Source organism: Megalops cyprinoides, chromosome 9 (genome assembly GCF_013368585.1).
Source record: "Megalops cyprinoides isolate fMegCyp1 chromosome 9, fMegCyp1.pri, whole genome shotgun sequence".
Lineage (NCBI taxonomy): Eukaryota > Metazoa > Chordata > Actinopteri > Elopiformes > Megalopidae > Megalops > Megalops cyprinoides.
This window is the reverse complement of record NC_050591.1, coordinates 19,619,962-19,633,887: the sequence shown is the minus strand read 5'-3', so window position 1 is coordinate 19,633,887 and position 13,926 is coordinate 19,619,962. Positions and strand designations below refer to the sequence as shown.

Sequence of the window (13,926 nt, the reverse complement as noted above, 5' to 3'; positions counted from 1 at the left end):
CCGGGGAGGTGGGGGGGGGGGGGGTGAGGGTGGCAGCGGAACAGCTGGTTTCTCGGCGGGACGCTGGTGTCGGGCGACACACGGGGCGCGTCCCGCATGCTGCAGATGGTGCGGACCCTCGCTCAGTTCACCATCGCTCTGGAGGAGATGCAGGAGAATGGGGAGAGCGCGAGCGATGACGGCGGCGCCGGGGAGGAGCCGCAGGACAGGGGCAACAACGGGAACCCCCCGACCACCGGCGAGGTACGGCGCGGTGTCCGTGTGTCGCTGTGGAGTCTCTCTGTTTCACCCTCCCCTGATCACCCCCCTCCTCCCCCCTCTTTTTACCCAGCCAAAGCGTTCTGTCTCTGTGTTGCTGACGGAGTGGATGTGCATATACATCTAAACTCTTCATTCCCATTGAGAATAGAGGACTGTATGTGTGAGAGGGCTGGGTGGGAACCTTCGCTCCTTCTCTCACCTCTTTAGCCCAAAGAGTGGACGCGTGTTGTTTTGGCTTTGATTAGCAAAGTGAGCGATACGGAGGACTGACGGACTGACAGACTGAGGAGTGACGGACTGACGGGCTGACTGATGGACAGACAGACACTCCCCTCAGCGATACTCCTGCTGGGAGCTCAGACATCACTGCCCACCCACGCTGTTGCCTGCTGAGCCTGGTGCATGGTCGAGGGTTCGAACGGGAGGGTAAAGCTGCCCTCTCTCTCCTCCGCTCTTCTAGCCTCCGCATAGTCTCTGTGACCGGAGCGCAGGTTACCCCTGAACCGTCTCACCTCTAATTGAATTAGGCCGGGTAATGCACGCCTGGAGAATCATGCGATTAACATGTCGCTCAGGGTCAGTCCAATCTTAACTACCTCACTCACGGCTGTGAATGTGGTCATTCATCTGTTTTTCTACCCTCCCCACCAAAAACACATACACAAACACACACACACACACACACACTCCTCATCCCTCTCCCTTTTTAAACATTCTCTGTTGTAAACAGCTTGGCTTTGTTAGGGAGACATCTTAAGCCTGTGTATGCGTAGAAGACAGGTTGCTGGAAATGAGCATCTTATCTTCGTTCTTTTGTTGTCATTTGTCACGCCGTTGTGTTATTGGGGGACTTGAAGGAAGGAAGGACATTGTATGAGTCAGACACTGACCCCCTCTTCCCCCCCAGCTGCCCCCAGGGGCAATGGCCAAACCCTGGTTTCTCCCTTTTCTTCAGTGTCAATATGACCCAGCTACAGATTGCATCTCCACTGTGTCTGCGCACAGACCTGCCTAATCTTCCCAGAGAGGATTTCCCTGTCTGCTGAGGAAGACCCTAAGATGAAGGGGCAGGTCCCTGCTGTGTCAGTAAGCGCATTAATCTGCTCCCGGGCTCCTGGCAACCTGACCTCTGTCTCTCTGCGATTATGGCTTCTTTCCTCGGCACCCAGCAACAAGTGCGCTCTGCTTGGCAAGGAGGCGTGGGCGAGGGTGGGGGGTTTGGGGGAGGGGGCGGGGGCGGGGGTGTGAGGCAGCAATGGTTCATGTCATCAGAGCTCAGAGAGCGAACCCTGATCCCGTGTCTCTGTCCTCTCGCTGACTCGTTTTGCGTCTGTTTGTCTTTTATTTTTTTGTAGCGACGACGCGGTGCGTCTCTCCTCCAGCCCAAAAATAGCCCAATCCTGTGACTGCAGATGGAAGAGGGGAGGAATGTGTGAGAAATGCAGTTAGGGGATGTTATTCGCTCCTGTTGTTAAGGCAGGCACATCACAGCAGTTGTAGGGCCTCTTAGGTTTTTGCGCTTGTCTGAACATGGCCTGGTCACGGCGCTTTTATTGAGAAACTTAAGTGCTCTTCAGAGCCGTTTGAGGCCTTTCTGTTGGGAGTCGTGTCTCACCCATGCTCTTCCTTCACTTGTCCCTGTGGTGGCTTTAGTCGCCTTCATCCTCCCAAAAGGCTGCAGCCCAAATAGCGCACGTTATTGCTGCTAAAGCTGTCAGGCCCAACCTCCATCTTTGCCAGTCCAGATGTATCTCTCTGCGCTTTGTTACTGTGAGGCTGCGGTCTGAGAGTACTTCATATACCGGTGGAAATACAATTTTCTCATGCCTTGGGCTGGAATGCTTGGGGGATTTTCGGTGTTTGCTTTGGTCTGCTGGGAATCGGCCCAACGTCGGGAGATCCAGGCGTACAGAGGAATGCGGGATGGAAAAACAAGGGGTGCCCAACGCGGTTTGATACCACCGGGCCAGGGTGGCGAGCACGTCCCCACGGGCCCCAGCGGGCTTGAGCCCTCTCACCCATTCATACCTGACCACCGCCTCCCTTACCCTCAATGGCCACTCCAGATTGATTGTAACCATGTGTCCGGGTTGGGAGCAGAGTGCTGTGTACAGTATTGATCGTGATAGTGTTTGCTCTTCAGTTTCTCACACACACACACACACACACACACACACAGACACATATATGCAGTGGTGCCCTTGCCTGTGGCGGTGTGGCTCTTACATAATCTCGACAGATGATTTGTCTAATGTAATGGCTGATCCTGCAGCCCACCACGGCCGCAGATCACCCCCCTGGAAGCGTGTAAAGCACGGTCGGCGCCTCGGCCGGCCCCCTCACTGTTCCGTCCGGAGCGTATCCGGCAGCGCGGTCGATTTCTCTGCAGTGTGGGTGGGCTTTCAGGGGGAGGAGGAGGAGAAGGGGGAGAAGCTGCGAGCAAAGTCGCTGCTGCTGCAGTGCTGTTGTCAGGGTCTGTCACTGAAAGAGGTATGCATGTGTGTGGGGGGGGCGGCGGTGATGACAACATGGAGGAAGGGTGGGTGGCTTGGGGAGCTCTCAGATTCAGGTGCTAGGCAACTAGCCTCCGCACTCCTGATCAGCTCGCCCTGTCAGAAGCGCTCCTCACCATCCTCTCCGCGCTGCCATGCCCTGATCGCCCTGCTGTGCGTTCTGAAACGAAGAATAACAGCATTCTCTCTTACTGAACGCCACATTCTGTAGCAGTGTCTGTTGTCCCACTGTTGTCTGCACAAGTCGCCTTCCAAGAAGGAGATTTCCCCCCCCCCCCCCCCCCTCTTTTTTTTGTGTTACTAAGTGCAGACGGGCGTGTGATTGTGCTGTAGTCATAATCTAGTTGATGAATTCTTTAAACAGCCCGTGCCTAGATGGATCAGAGATGCTGACAGACTGACAGTTGTTAATGCATTTTGTTTCTAAAGTGAGCCTGTCTGTCCAGCGCTGGGCAGAGCCGTGTTGTGTAGGTATTGTAAACACTGGCAAGCTTTCTGGCTCAGCTGAGCACCATGAGCTGGTGTGTCCAGCGTTCTGCGTTTAAAGGGAAATGAAATCTCTCTCAGATTCTCATAAGAAAGAGGATGATAGGATAGGATCTAAACCCACCTGGAGCCAAACATCTAAAAAGAGAAAAGCCTGTGGCATACCTTGTCTGTTATTCCTGTTGGTGAGATTGAGTCACGCTTGAATAGGCCCAGGTCTGGATGACAGCGTCATGTTTCACTGGGGATTGAGTTTAGTGGATATACAGTTCCCTTCTGTATTTAATCATTCTACAATTTTTACTTTGCAGGAATGCAGTGATTTGTCATATTCTGGGCTGTGGTTTACTCAGAATATTTCACTTCTGCATTTCAAATGTAATGATTTGCTACCTGAATATAATCATCAAAATGGTACTAAGATTGTGTAACCAGCTTTGGTTTTCTGAGTGTTTAGGTTTGAGCACAGAAGGTTATACAATGCAGTAAACACATACGTAAGGCATGAGGCCCACTTTCCCAGAAGCAGATTATTATAGATATGCGTGATCTAGACCCTGCGCGGCTGAACAGGAAAAGCAACGCCCTGGCCCCGCAATTACCACTGCCTCTCATTCAGATGGTCAAAAGACACTTAAACTGCTTGACCCAGCTCCAGAGTAGCAGTTGGAAGTGTGTTAAACCTTACTGTTTTGCCACGCTTGTGATCTGCGTGACCTTTAATTTCAATCCTGCATTGTCTGCCGTGGTAACACGGTTACCGCTCTCTTACACATGAAGCGACTGTCATGCATGTTTCTGCCCGCTACAGCCCCCTGTTTTAGTGATATCATGGGGTTCTTTCTCAGAATCACTATAATCCAATATGGACAAAAGAACAGACATACCATTACCCAGTGACCCTCTCTGTCGCAAGGAAAAGCAGCCCATTTTCTGTACTCATTACCTCAAGGTTGACTCCTCAATTACTGTTTGGCTCCACACAGCTGAATATAGATTAGCACAAGAACCATGCGTTAAGACCCTCATGCCTGACTTAAAACAGACTATTTTCTTTTTATATAACGACAGTCACTTGAAAAAAATGACTTTTCCCTTCATTGTTTGCTATAATGATGTTTGTTTCAAACCAGTTGTGTCGAAGGTGAGTACAGTGGAGGACAGAGTCAGCCTTCTGTCCCAAAATTCAGGGACGCAACCTCGAGTTTTACCCAGCTGCTGAAACCGCTCAAACTGATCATTAGCAATCTGCAGTTAACCAGCTGCTGTTTGCTCAGGTTAATTCGTGGCTTTTGTTGAGTGAGCGCTTACATAATGCGTGAAGCAGCAGCTAAATGGGATCTCAGTGTCACGTAGATTTGCATTCCCTGCCTGCACGACGGGGGATTTAGATCATTTATCACGAAGCGCCCGGCTGAGCTAAGCAATGCTCCCCATTACATCACCCAGGGAGACTGATATTATGACAGGGTTCGTATTTGCTTATAACATGAAGACTTTGCTCCGGAGTTGCAGCAGTATTTTACAAAGCAAACAGCAAAGGTTTTTTCCTGCTCCCTGTGCCATGGCTACAGTGTTGCTCATCGAGGCCCCGGAGAGCACAAGATAATTAACAATGTTTTCGTTTGGAAATCATGAGTTATGAATCTACTTATTTTGAAAGAACCATTTTGGTAATGATAAAATCCCAAGATTATTATGTTTTGATCATGAGATAATGAATCACAAAATGATGACAATTTCCATGACACACCTGACCTTTAAACGCTGATCTTTAATGCAGATCAGTGTTGAACATGATTTCATTAGGAGCTCTCATTAGGAGCGGTAGAGGAGTATGCTAAAATAAAAGCCAGCCTATTTCCTGCTCAGGGCTGCATTGTGGTCTCCTGAGTGAGATGTCATTGAGTATTTGTAGACAGTGCTAAACGTACCACTGTGTGTGTGTGTGTGTGTGTGTGTGTGTGTGTGTGTGTGTGTGAGAGAGAGAGTGTGTGCGCGTGTGCTTGTGTGTACACATACACACATACATGCCTGCGTGTAAGCATTTGTGCGTGCGCAGACAGTGTTAAAGGTTCGATGAGTGATGCAGTCCCAGGGTGGATTCCCCCTCACACCACATTCTCCAGCCGTATGAGTGTCCTCCAGCACAGACTCCGCACCCTACTGCCACATTCCACATTGGCCCGCCAACTTGGACTTAGCAAAGCTGTGCTCTGCTGGAGCAGTTTCTTAGAAACCATCATTTTTGGTGCCGTGAATTTCAGTAAGAGTGAATGTGACAGGAACTCCTTGCGTCACTCAGCTCGATGTCGGCTTCAGCCCCATTGACACCCCCCCCCCCCCCCCCCCCCCCATACCTGTCACTGACTCTGAGCAGTTGGGAACACTTGTACGTGCATGCGTGTGTGTGTGTGTGGGTCACAGATGTAGTACGGCCTCCAATCCGCCAGTTACACTCACGGGCCCTTAACCCTGACATTGCGGAGGTAATGGAGTGGACGAAGACCAGCTGTCCATCCTGGAACATGCGGAATGTATTGCCTTGTTTTGTCTCTTCTCTAGCTCCACCCCCCACGCACTTCCTCTTGCCCTCCCCTCTGTCTGCCTGTCTATTTGCCGTGGCTCAGAATGCGTCCTGTCCTTGTGGCCCTGCGCTTCCCTTCTCCCTCCCTCCCTCTTCTCTGCATTTCTCCCCTGCGTAACTCGACCGCCGCTCTCCACACGCAGGCAGTCACTAGGTGAACGTCTCCGCGGCAGCTTCAGGAAGGAGCAGATCTGCCCGTGTGTTCTCTCCCACACACTCGGGGCCTTGTTTTTATAGTGTAGTGTTCGGAGCGGTGAGACGGCATAATCATACGTTCTGTAATTAAATGAAAATATCAATTTTTCAACCGCGAACCGCATGTTTCCTGATTAATGGGGGGGCATTCTCTGACCTCCTTTTTCTGAGAAAATGATGCTCATACAGTGAAGCGTAATACAATTATGTTACAATTAAGTCCTATACATCTATATTAGATTAGACCGTTATGTATCAGAAGTAATATAACTTCACAAAGAACCATTTTTCTGTTATGTAAGCGATATAACAAGTGTGTTTCAGATTGTTGACGTTTAGAAATTGTTTGAATTCAGCAGTCCAAAATCTAAAAGCCTGTTTACTCCCTCAACCTCTTCATGCTCTGATATTAGCGTTCAACTTTCCCCCTCTAATGCATGGTGAGGAATGGGCACTTGACAAGTCCAGCTTTCATATGAGCCTTCAAAACACATACAGTAGGCAGTTCTATGAAATTTAAGCTCCAAAATGCAATTGTTGGGCTGGCTGCACCCCCTCTTCCTGCTGGCATGAACCTAGTGGAGGGCTAAAATAGGCACAAATTGATTTTGCAACCAGTAACACAACAGCTTTGGGCACAAAAGGTAAATGATATCATCATTTCAGTTAAGAATTCAGTGTTTGTGTAGTGTACTGCTAGTGTAGTGTTGTGTTTAAATGATCAAGCAAATTTTCTGAACAAAGAGCGACAGCACAACTTGCCCGTTTAATTATCTACAGTAATCTGAGGTAGATGGTGTAGCTTTGTATTCTGGACTTTGTTTAGTATGAGGGTTTGATAGCCTGAAGCTATGGTTATGAAACCAAAAATTCCCACTAGTTACACAGTTATTACAACAGATTAATTGCTTTTCAATGTGGTCACCTACTGTAATAAAGCTATGTAACAACATATTGCATTTTAAATGTACAGTGAAGTTACCCTTTAAATTTCAAAGTTACTGTGGCATGTGGAACTCTCTACAGATGCACATTTTGACGCTGTTGCCTCTCAGCTTTTTAGCGCTGTCCCCAACCTAATATCCTCTGTGTGATGGTAGCGTGGAGCGGCACTGTCAGAACTATCAGATGGTCGTGATCCAGATCCTCTTGTGACCCTTGAGCGAAGACAATTAACCTAAATTACCTCGGCCGCTCGTCCAGCTGGGCAAACAGATGATATGTCAGATGCATGTGTGTGGGTTGCTCTGGATGGTGGAGGTGGTGCAGCGGGCTCCTCTGTTCCCGTGTGCCTCCCCTATGCGCTTGCTCTATACACCTCTGCTTATTTCTGTGGCTCTGCTCTAAGCTGGGATCAGGGGACACGGGACTGCGCAGTGTAGGGTCCTGCTGTTTATGCAGCGGCCGGGGGAGGAGGGGGGAGGGCGATGACCGGGACAGGAGTGTCCCTCTCTGTTTGTGCTCTCCGTGTTCCCGCCTGTGACCTGCGCGGTGAAGGCTAATGGCCAAGGCAAATACACGTAGCTCCCCATCCCACCCGGCCCTCTGTTTGGGTTAGATGAGCCAGATAGGAGTGCCTGTGTAAATACAGGGGACTCGAGACTCCCGACATGGGCGTGTGTATGTGTCCTTTCCAGATCATCCCAGTCTGGAGCATAGCCTAGAGCTATGACACCGTGAGAAGTCTTTCTCTCACTCTGTCCCTCCCTCTGTTTTTCTCTCTCCCTATCTCATGCTGTCTTTGTATCACTCGCTCTATCTCTCAGCCTCTCTCCTTGATAATAGAAACCTTGGGTGATCAACAATGCACTGTGCCTCCAGTTGTTAATTGTGTGCTGTTTGTCTTAAGCCATCACCAGGAGGAGCAGGGAGAGAAGGGCAGGGACAGAAGAGTGCTTCATCAGATCTGGAATAAGAGCTTGTTGTCTCCTAGGGCTGTTGGAATGCAGTGCACCTCTGCTGTGTTGTCATCACAGTAGAACCTCTGTATTAATGCTGGTGAAAGGGTTTATGGGTGATGTAGTTCAAGTCCTCTACTGTGTAGCCTTTGCTGTTGTAGCAATTTAGATGAAAGTGTATATGGGCACTGTGCTGCACCATATTTTGCCTTTTCCGCAGTAGAGCTGTTAAAAATCTAGATGAAAAGACCAGTGGGGGCCTTTTGAGTGCCTGTCCCAGGCTGAAACATCTTTCACAAAATGTTTTAAATTTTGTCGGTTTCTGTGAAGTGGTCGTGCCATCAAGTACAACAAAGCATAGCTTACGCCAAGAATTGTTACACCCTCAAGGTCTTCATAGCCAAGGAACTACTTACCATTCTTGACGGCCTCCCCCTGTGTAAGCATTCTGCCAGAGCGATTGGACTAATCACTGTCTTTTCAGCGTGCCAAATAATGGCTGTTTTAAAGACGCATGCAGACTGACAAACTAATCCTGGTCTGCTCCGGCCTAAAGGCAGGTATGAACGGCGCTAATCTGGCCTGGCGCCAGGCCACCTTAAGTGCCCCAAGACTGCCTTGTAAAAAAGCTTATGATTCCCTTTGACACACGTATGGCTGAAACATTAAAATTCCTGGCCATGAGGTGCACTTTGGAAGCATTTGAGGGCAGCTATATCGGCAAAGTCTGGGACGAAAATAGAGCGTCACCCGTGCCTCCAGACCACCCCCCCACACACACACACACACACCCCCTACCTGCCTGTGTCCCTGCTCCTCACAGGGGAAGTCACTGGGGTACGTCTGTGCCCACCAGCTGGGAGGGAGAGAGCAAACAAAAAGTGCTAAATTTGGAACTTTGTACTGTTGTTGTGGGAGGTGCTGGTTTCATTTTTAGACCATTTCAGGGAGGGGTGTGGGGGGGGGAATGAGAATTTTCTCCCAGCAAGGGAGAGTTATTTGTGATACCATGACAGAACTGCGCTAGACAGCTCCACAGGAGGAGTGGGGGGGGCAGATCCCGTTTGTCATCCTGACCTTTTCTGTTTGCCCACAGCCCCGCGGCGCGTAGATTAAGGTCTTTAGTGCAGCTCTCAGACCCCAAAACACACCTGCACTGACAGAATGTTCTCCACAGGCGTTAAACTTGACTGCGCACTTCACTGAAGGCATTGTTAAGCAGCAGTGTGGTGTTGTGACTAGGGCACTGGGCTAACATTGCCAGCGTAAATCCCACATGGAGCTCTGTTGTTGTTTGTTTGGGCAGTGCACTTAGCCCTCTGTAACCTTCCGTTAAAAGGTAAAATGTCAGCTGGATAAGCTGTTTTCATAGTAGCAGCATTTTAACAGTAGTATCATTTTTTCAGTTCTTTATCAGTCAGAAATGAAACTGAATAATAATTTTTTCAAATATTGGAAGATGGTGTTGATGAGTGAGGAAAATAAAGCAATATTGAGAGTTTAATTCTTTCTCGTCAGTATTGTCAAGGAAACATGCAAGATAATTCATTGGTATTACTCATTTTTTGTGCTTGAAAGTGTGATTGAGTGCAGATCTCTTTGCGGTGAGTCATTATTTACACAGAAAGTACTGAACTTTCATACAGTGCTTGGGGAATAGAAGGATTTTTTGGAGCTGCCGAGTGTTTGAGTTTGAAATGAGTGTAGACGTGCACCTCCAGTAACAATAGCAGCTGCCCCAGTGTAGTCCGTTCTACACCCCCCCCCACACACGTACCAGGTCATTCCCGTTTGGGTAAGGCAGGTCCTGCGACCACTGCAGATGCCTTGTGGTGAAAGAGAAGCGGTCTGTCCCCACCCGCAGCAGCTCACGGCAGCCGGTTCCTGGGGCCAACAGCTGATGGAGAGGGGAGAAAGGAGAAACATGCAGAGGGCTGTCACCCGGCCGATCTGTCACCGCGGCGATGCGGGCGATTTGATCAGGCTCGTTAACTCCCCGAACACAGGCCACGCCGTCTGATTTTCCTTCCCCTTCTTTCACCTGCTGTCTCGACGGGGTCCACGTGAGCGCAGGACATTATCAGGAGTCCCGGGGGGCCTGGGGGGGGGGGGTCTTAAAAATGGAGAGCGCTACTTCATTGTTCCGTTTATTGTGCTGTGAGGCCCCAGGAAAGCTCTGCCGGCTGCTGAGCGTGTCAGCATGGAGCTCAGGTCTCCTGCATTTCTTCCCCAAACTCTCACCTGCGCCAAAGGGCTGCAGTTTGCGGCTGACGTGCTGAAAACTTGATTTCACATGATTAGCACTTAGTACGTTTATGGGAGTGCTCTGTAAAGTGTGATTGCAACAGGATCTTGCTGGAAGAATGAAGATGTTGTTTTGCAAATGAAATGACAGAATGGGCCAAGCCACATGGTTTTTCCCTTTTTCTTGTCTGCCTCACTGCCGGGCTGTGGATTTCAGTTGAAATGTGTGCAGAGTGAAACCACTACCATGTGCAGCCTTTTAGGACATTCATGCGGCAGTATTACCCCTGTGTACAAGACGTGCTTTGCTCAAAATCCATCCCTGTTAATCATTCCAGCAAGCGTCAGTGTTTATCTCCAAATTTAAAGAAACATATAGTTATTTGGCAGAGTCTAGAGATACAGACAAGTAAACAGGAAGCTGGTATTTTGATGAGAGTCAAGCCAAGTCACATTTTATAAAACTGTGTGCGTGTGCATGCGTGCGTGTGTGTGTGTGTCTGTTCCTGTGTGTGCGCCCGTATCCCTCTGTGTGTGTGCGTGATGCTTTTGTTTACTGTTGTGTCTCTCGATTGCAGGATATGAGAAGACATGTCATGATGACCCTCCTCGACACTGAACAGTCCTACGTTGAGTCCCTTCGCACTTTAATCCAGGTGAGCGAAAGAGATTCCCCTGTTTGTCATAAACCATGTGAAAGAGAGCTGTCACCAGTATGAGTGGCATTCATTCATTCCTTCCTCAACAACACAACGTACATAAGCTGCCCACCCTGGCCCTCTTCTAATATGAACAGCCTCAGTTGGAAGTCCCCCCTTCCCGTTCTCTTCTTCTCCTCCTTTCTTTCTCCTCCCTTCCTTCCTTTCTCCCCCCCCCCCCCCCCATCACTGTAACACCTCCCACAGATAAGCCTAGATCACCAGCTGCCGTTAAGCATCAGAAAAATATTTTGTTGAAATGTTGAACTTGATTTCACACCCATTTCAAAATGTCAGTTGTAAATGTATACACAAACACACATGCACACACACACACACACACACACACACACACACTCTCTCTCTCTCACACACACACAAACTGCAGTAGTTTCACTCATTTATGCAGGGCTCTGATACATTTTGTAATCTGCTGATGACACTCCCTCCTTCTCTGTTTGGTCTGAAACTGACCCTCTGCCTTCCTGCTGGCCTTCAATGCGCACTGTGAGATAACGCAGCATGGTCGGTCAGACGGACTTGGCCGTGTGAGAGAATGCTGAGAAGCTCCGTGGTGCCGTTTTATAGCAGGAAGCCCCCGGCTCCCGGCGGTGCCGTTCTTCCCAGGGCTCCGTGCGGCGGTTCTGATGGCGCTCGGGCGAGCGCGAGGCCGCCCCGTGTTTCATTTCGTGGCCCCCCTGACTCATCCGCGCATTTAGAGCCAGTGAAGTGGCAGGCGCACTGTTGCCATGGCTACAAGGTGAGCCTAGATTGTGGCGGAGCTGCGCGCAGGTCTGAAAAAGAATGCCGGATCCAGCCAGTCCTGGATTTAGACCCGCACCATGGAAGGGAGCCCAGACCTCACTGCATAAACAGTTGCTGTTGACACCAGCCTTTGGCACAAGGCATGTTTGTCAAGGATTGTATATAATCCCACACAGAAGAGAGTGTGTGAGCTATTTTCAGAGCTGTGGTAATGAACGTGAGTGACATTAATACCTTGATGAGTGAGGCAGAGAGATATCACTCTGGGATTGTTGCTTGCAGTAAGCAAAGGAGACATGGTGAGTCCTCATAAAGTTTTGAAAGGACCATTACACTGAGCCATGGTTTTCTGTGATGTTTTTACACATGTTCCACTTGATGGCTATTGACAGCCACCTTCTGTATCGACAAGCTGTACTAGGGATGCCATCCTGTGCTTTAGCTCAGCTGAAGCTTGATTATTTGCCCTTGTATGTACAGTGCCGTGATATGACTCTCCAGTCAGGAAACCTCCCACGCACCTCTCCTGTGGGGGCTGCTCGCTGCTGAGGCTGCTGAGGCTCCTGGGAATCTGAGTTCTGTCAGGTTCCACCTCTTCCACTGACTAAAAGGAGGTAGCTGCTAGCAAAAGCAAGGTAGCACACACTGCCAGGGGGACACACTGCCATAGTTTTTTACATGTGCAGAGTGGGCGTGGTTATGAGGCACAGGGTTTGGGAATGATTGGACTGGGTCAGGCTGGGCCAGAATGGGAGCCAGTCGTGCGGCAGCCTGCTCTAACTCTTGGCCCGTCGAATGGTTCTGACTCAGGTCTTGCTCACTCAGTGTCTCGTTCTCTTTGCCTCACGGGCTTTGTGGTTGCGCTGCCAGAGGGGTGAAGGTGCCGTGTGTGACCCGATTAACCACGCTACTTATTGAATGCATGAGTCATGTGTGAGTGTGTAAAAACAGACACTCCTAATGAGAATGTCCCATTCCAGGCGGTTAAAACGGCGCATACCACAGTATTGATACACTGTGCTGTAGGCTGTCCTCTTGGGATAGCGGTGCCTTGTGTCGATGTGCCTTATATGGACATATTCCAGGATGAACTCCAGGGTAATGTTGTGCTTCTCCAGGCATGTGACAGATTCCACGGTGGCTTCCGGTTGCACAAGCCCGGTTTCAGGGAAGAAGGTGGAATTTTCCATAAATATCTGTGCACTCTGGGTGCATGTGTGCGTGTGTCCCTGTTCATGCCTGTGTGTGTGTGTGTGTCGCAGAGCTGTTCCAGAACAGACTTTGATGAAAGGAAATTCTCCAGCCCCTCATGGGGCCTTCGCTGAAACAGATCAGGACATTATGAGTGCCGTCTGCAGTGTTTTCCTTTTCAAAGCAGAGGATATGAAACTTGCGGGGTGTGTCCACCCTCCTGATGCCCCAACAACCCCTGGGTTCACACCCAGGCACCAGGAAGGGAGGAGGGGGTGCTCTAGCTAACTGCTCCATACATCAGACCATTTTAGAGAGGGGAATTTGTACTATTGTGGAAGATCGTGCAGTTTTGGTGAGTCAGTTCTGAGCAGCCTCCTGTAACAGTAAAGTGGATGCGCTTTCCTGAAAAACCCATTAAAAATATAACATGCAGAACAAAGTGACCAGGTTGTAAAGAGCCCATCTTACTCTAGAGCCCACCTTACTCTGACTGCAGTTGTATTCTTTATGCTCTCTTTCTTTTTCTCCTCTTTCTCCCTCACCCCCTCACCCCCGCCCCCCTCCTCTTTGTTTTTGTCCCTTGTCTTATTCTCTTTTTGTTTTTCCTCTTCCCCTCCTCTTACTTTTCTCTACCCACCACTCCTCCCTCCTGTCTTCCTTCTCTCTCCTCTCACATTCTGTTCTCCTTCTGCCCCCCATTGCCTCTCTCATTTCTTTCTCTCTCTTCATTCCTGACTCACATGCGCTCTCCCTCCCTCCTTCTCTCAGAGTTACATGAAGCCCTTGAAGCACCCAGAAAACTCCCCACTGTGTGACCCCTCCCTGGTGGACGAGATGTTCTACCAGATCCCCGAGATCTTGGAGCACCACGAGCATTTCCTGGAGCAGGTCCTGGGGTGTGTCAATGACTGGCACGACCGACAGACAGTGGGCCACTTGCTCATAGAATCGGTGAGTCACCCATTCGACATTTACCCAGCCTCTGTAAGCAGGGATGATAACCGGCCCCTACACTTGTTTTCAGCCTTTCAGCCATTGGTTTATCCTGAGCAGGGGCCTGGACAGGAGTCCACATGTCTACACTC

The 13,926-nt window shown here is 49.7% G+C and overlaps 1 protein-coding gene across 1 annotated transcript in view; it reads left to right on the top strand.

Annotated features, from left to right (window-relative positions):
* The window catches only part of LOC118782812 (rho guanine nucleotide exchange factor 17-like), an 85,509-nt gene that overhangs the window by 55,058 nt on the left and 16,525 nt on the right, over positions 1-13,926 (top strand). The window contains exons 2-3 of the mRNA XM_036536388.1: positions 10,763-10,840; positions 13,610-13,792. Coding sequence (XP_036392281.1) covers positions 10,763-10,840; positions 13,610-13,792 — 261 coding nt within the window. The remainder of the gene's footprint in view (positions 1-10,762; positions 10,841-13,609; positions 13,793-13,926) is intronic.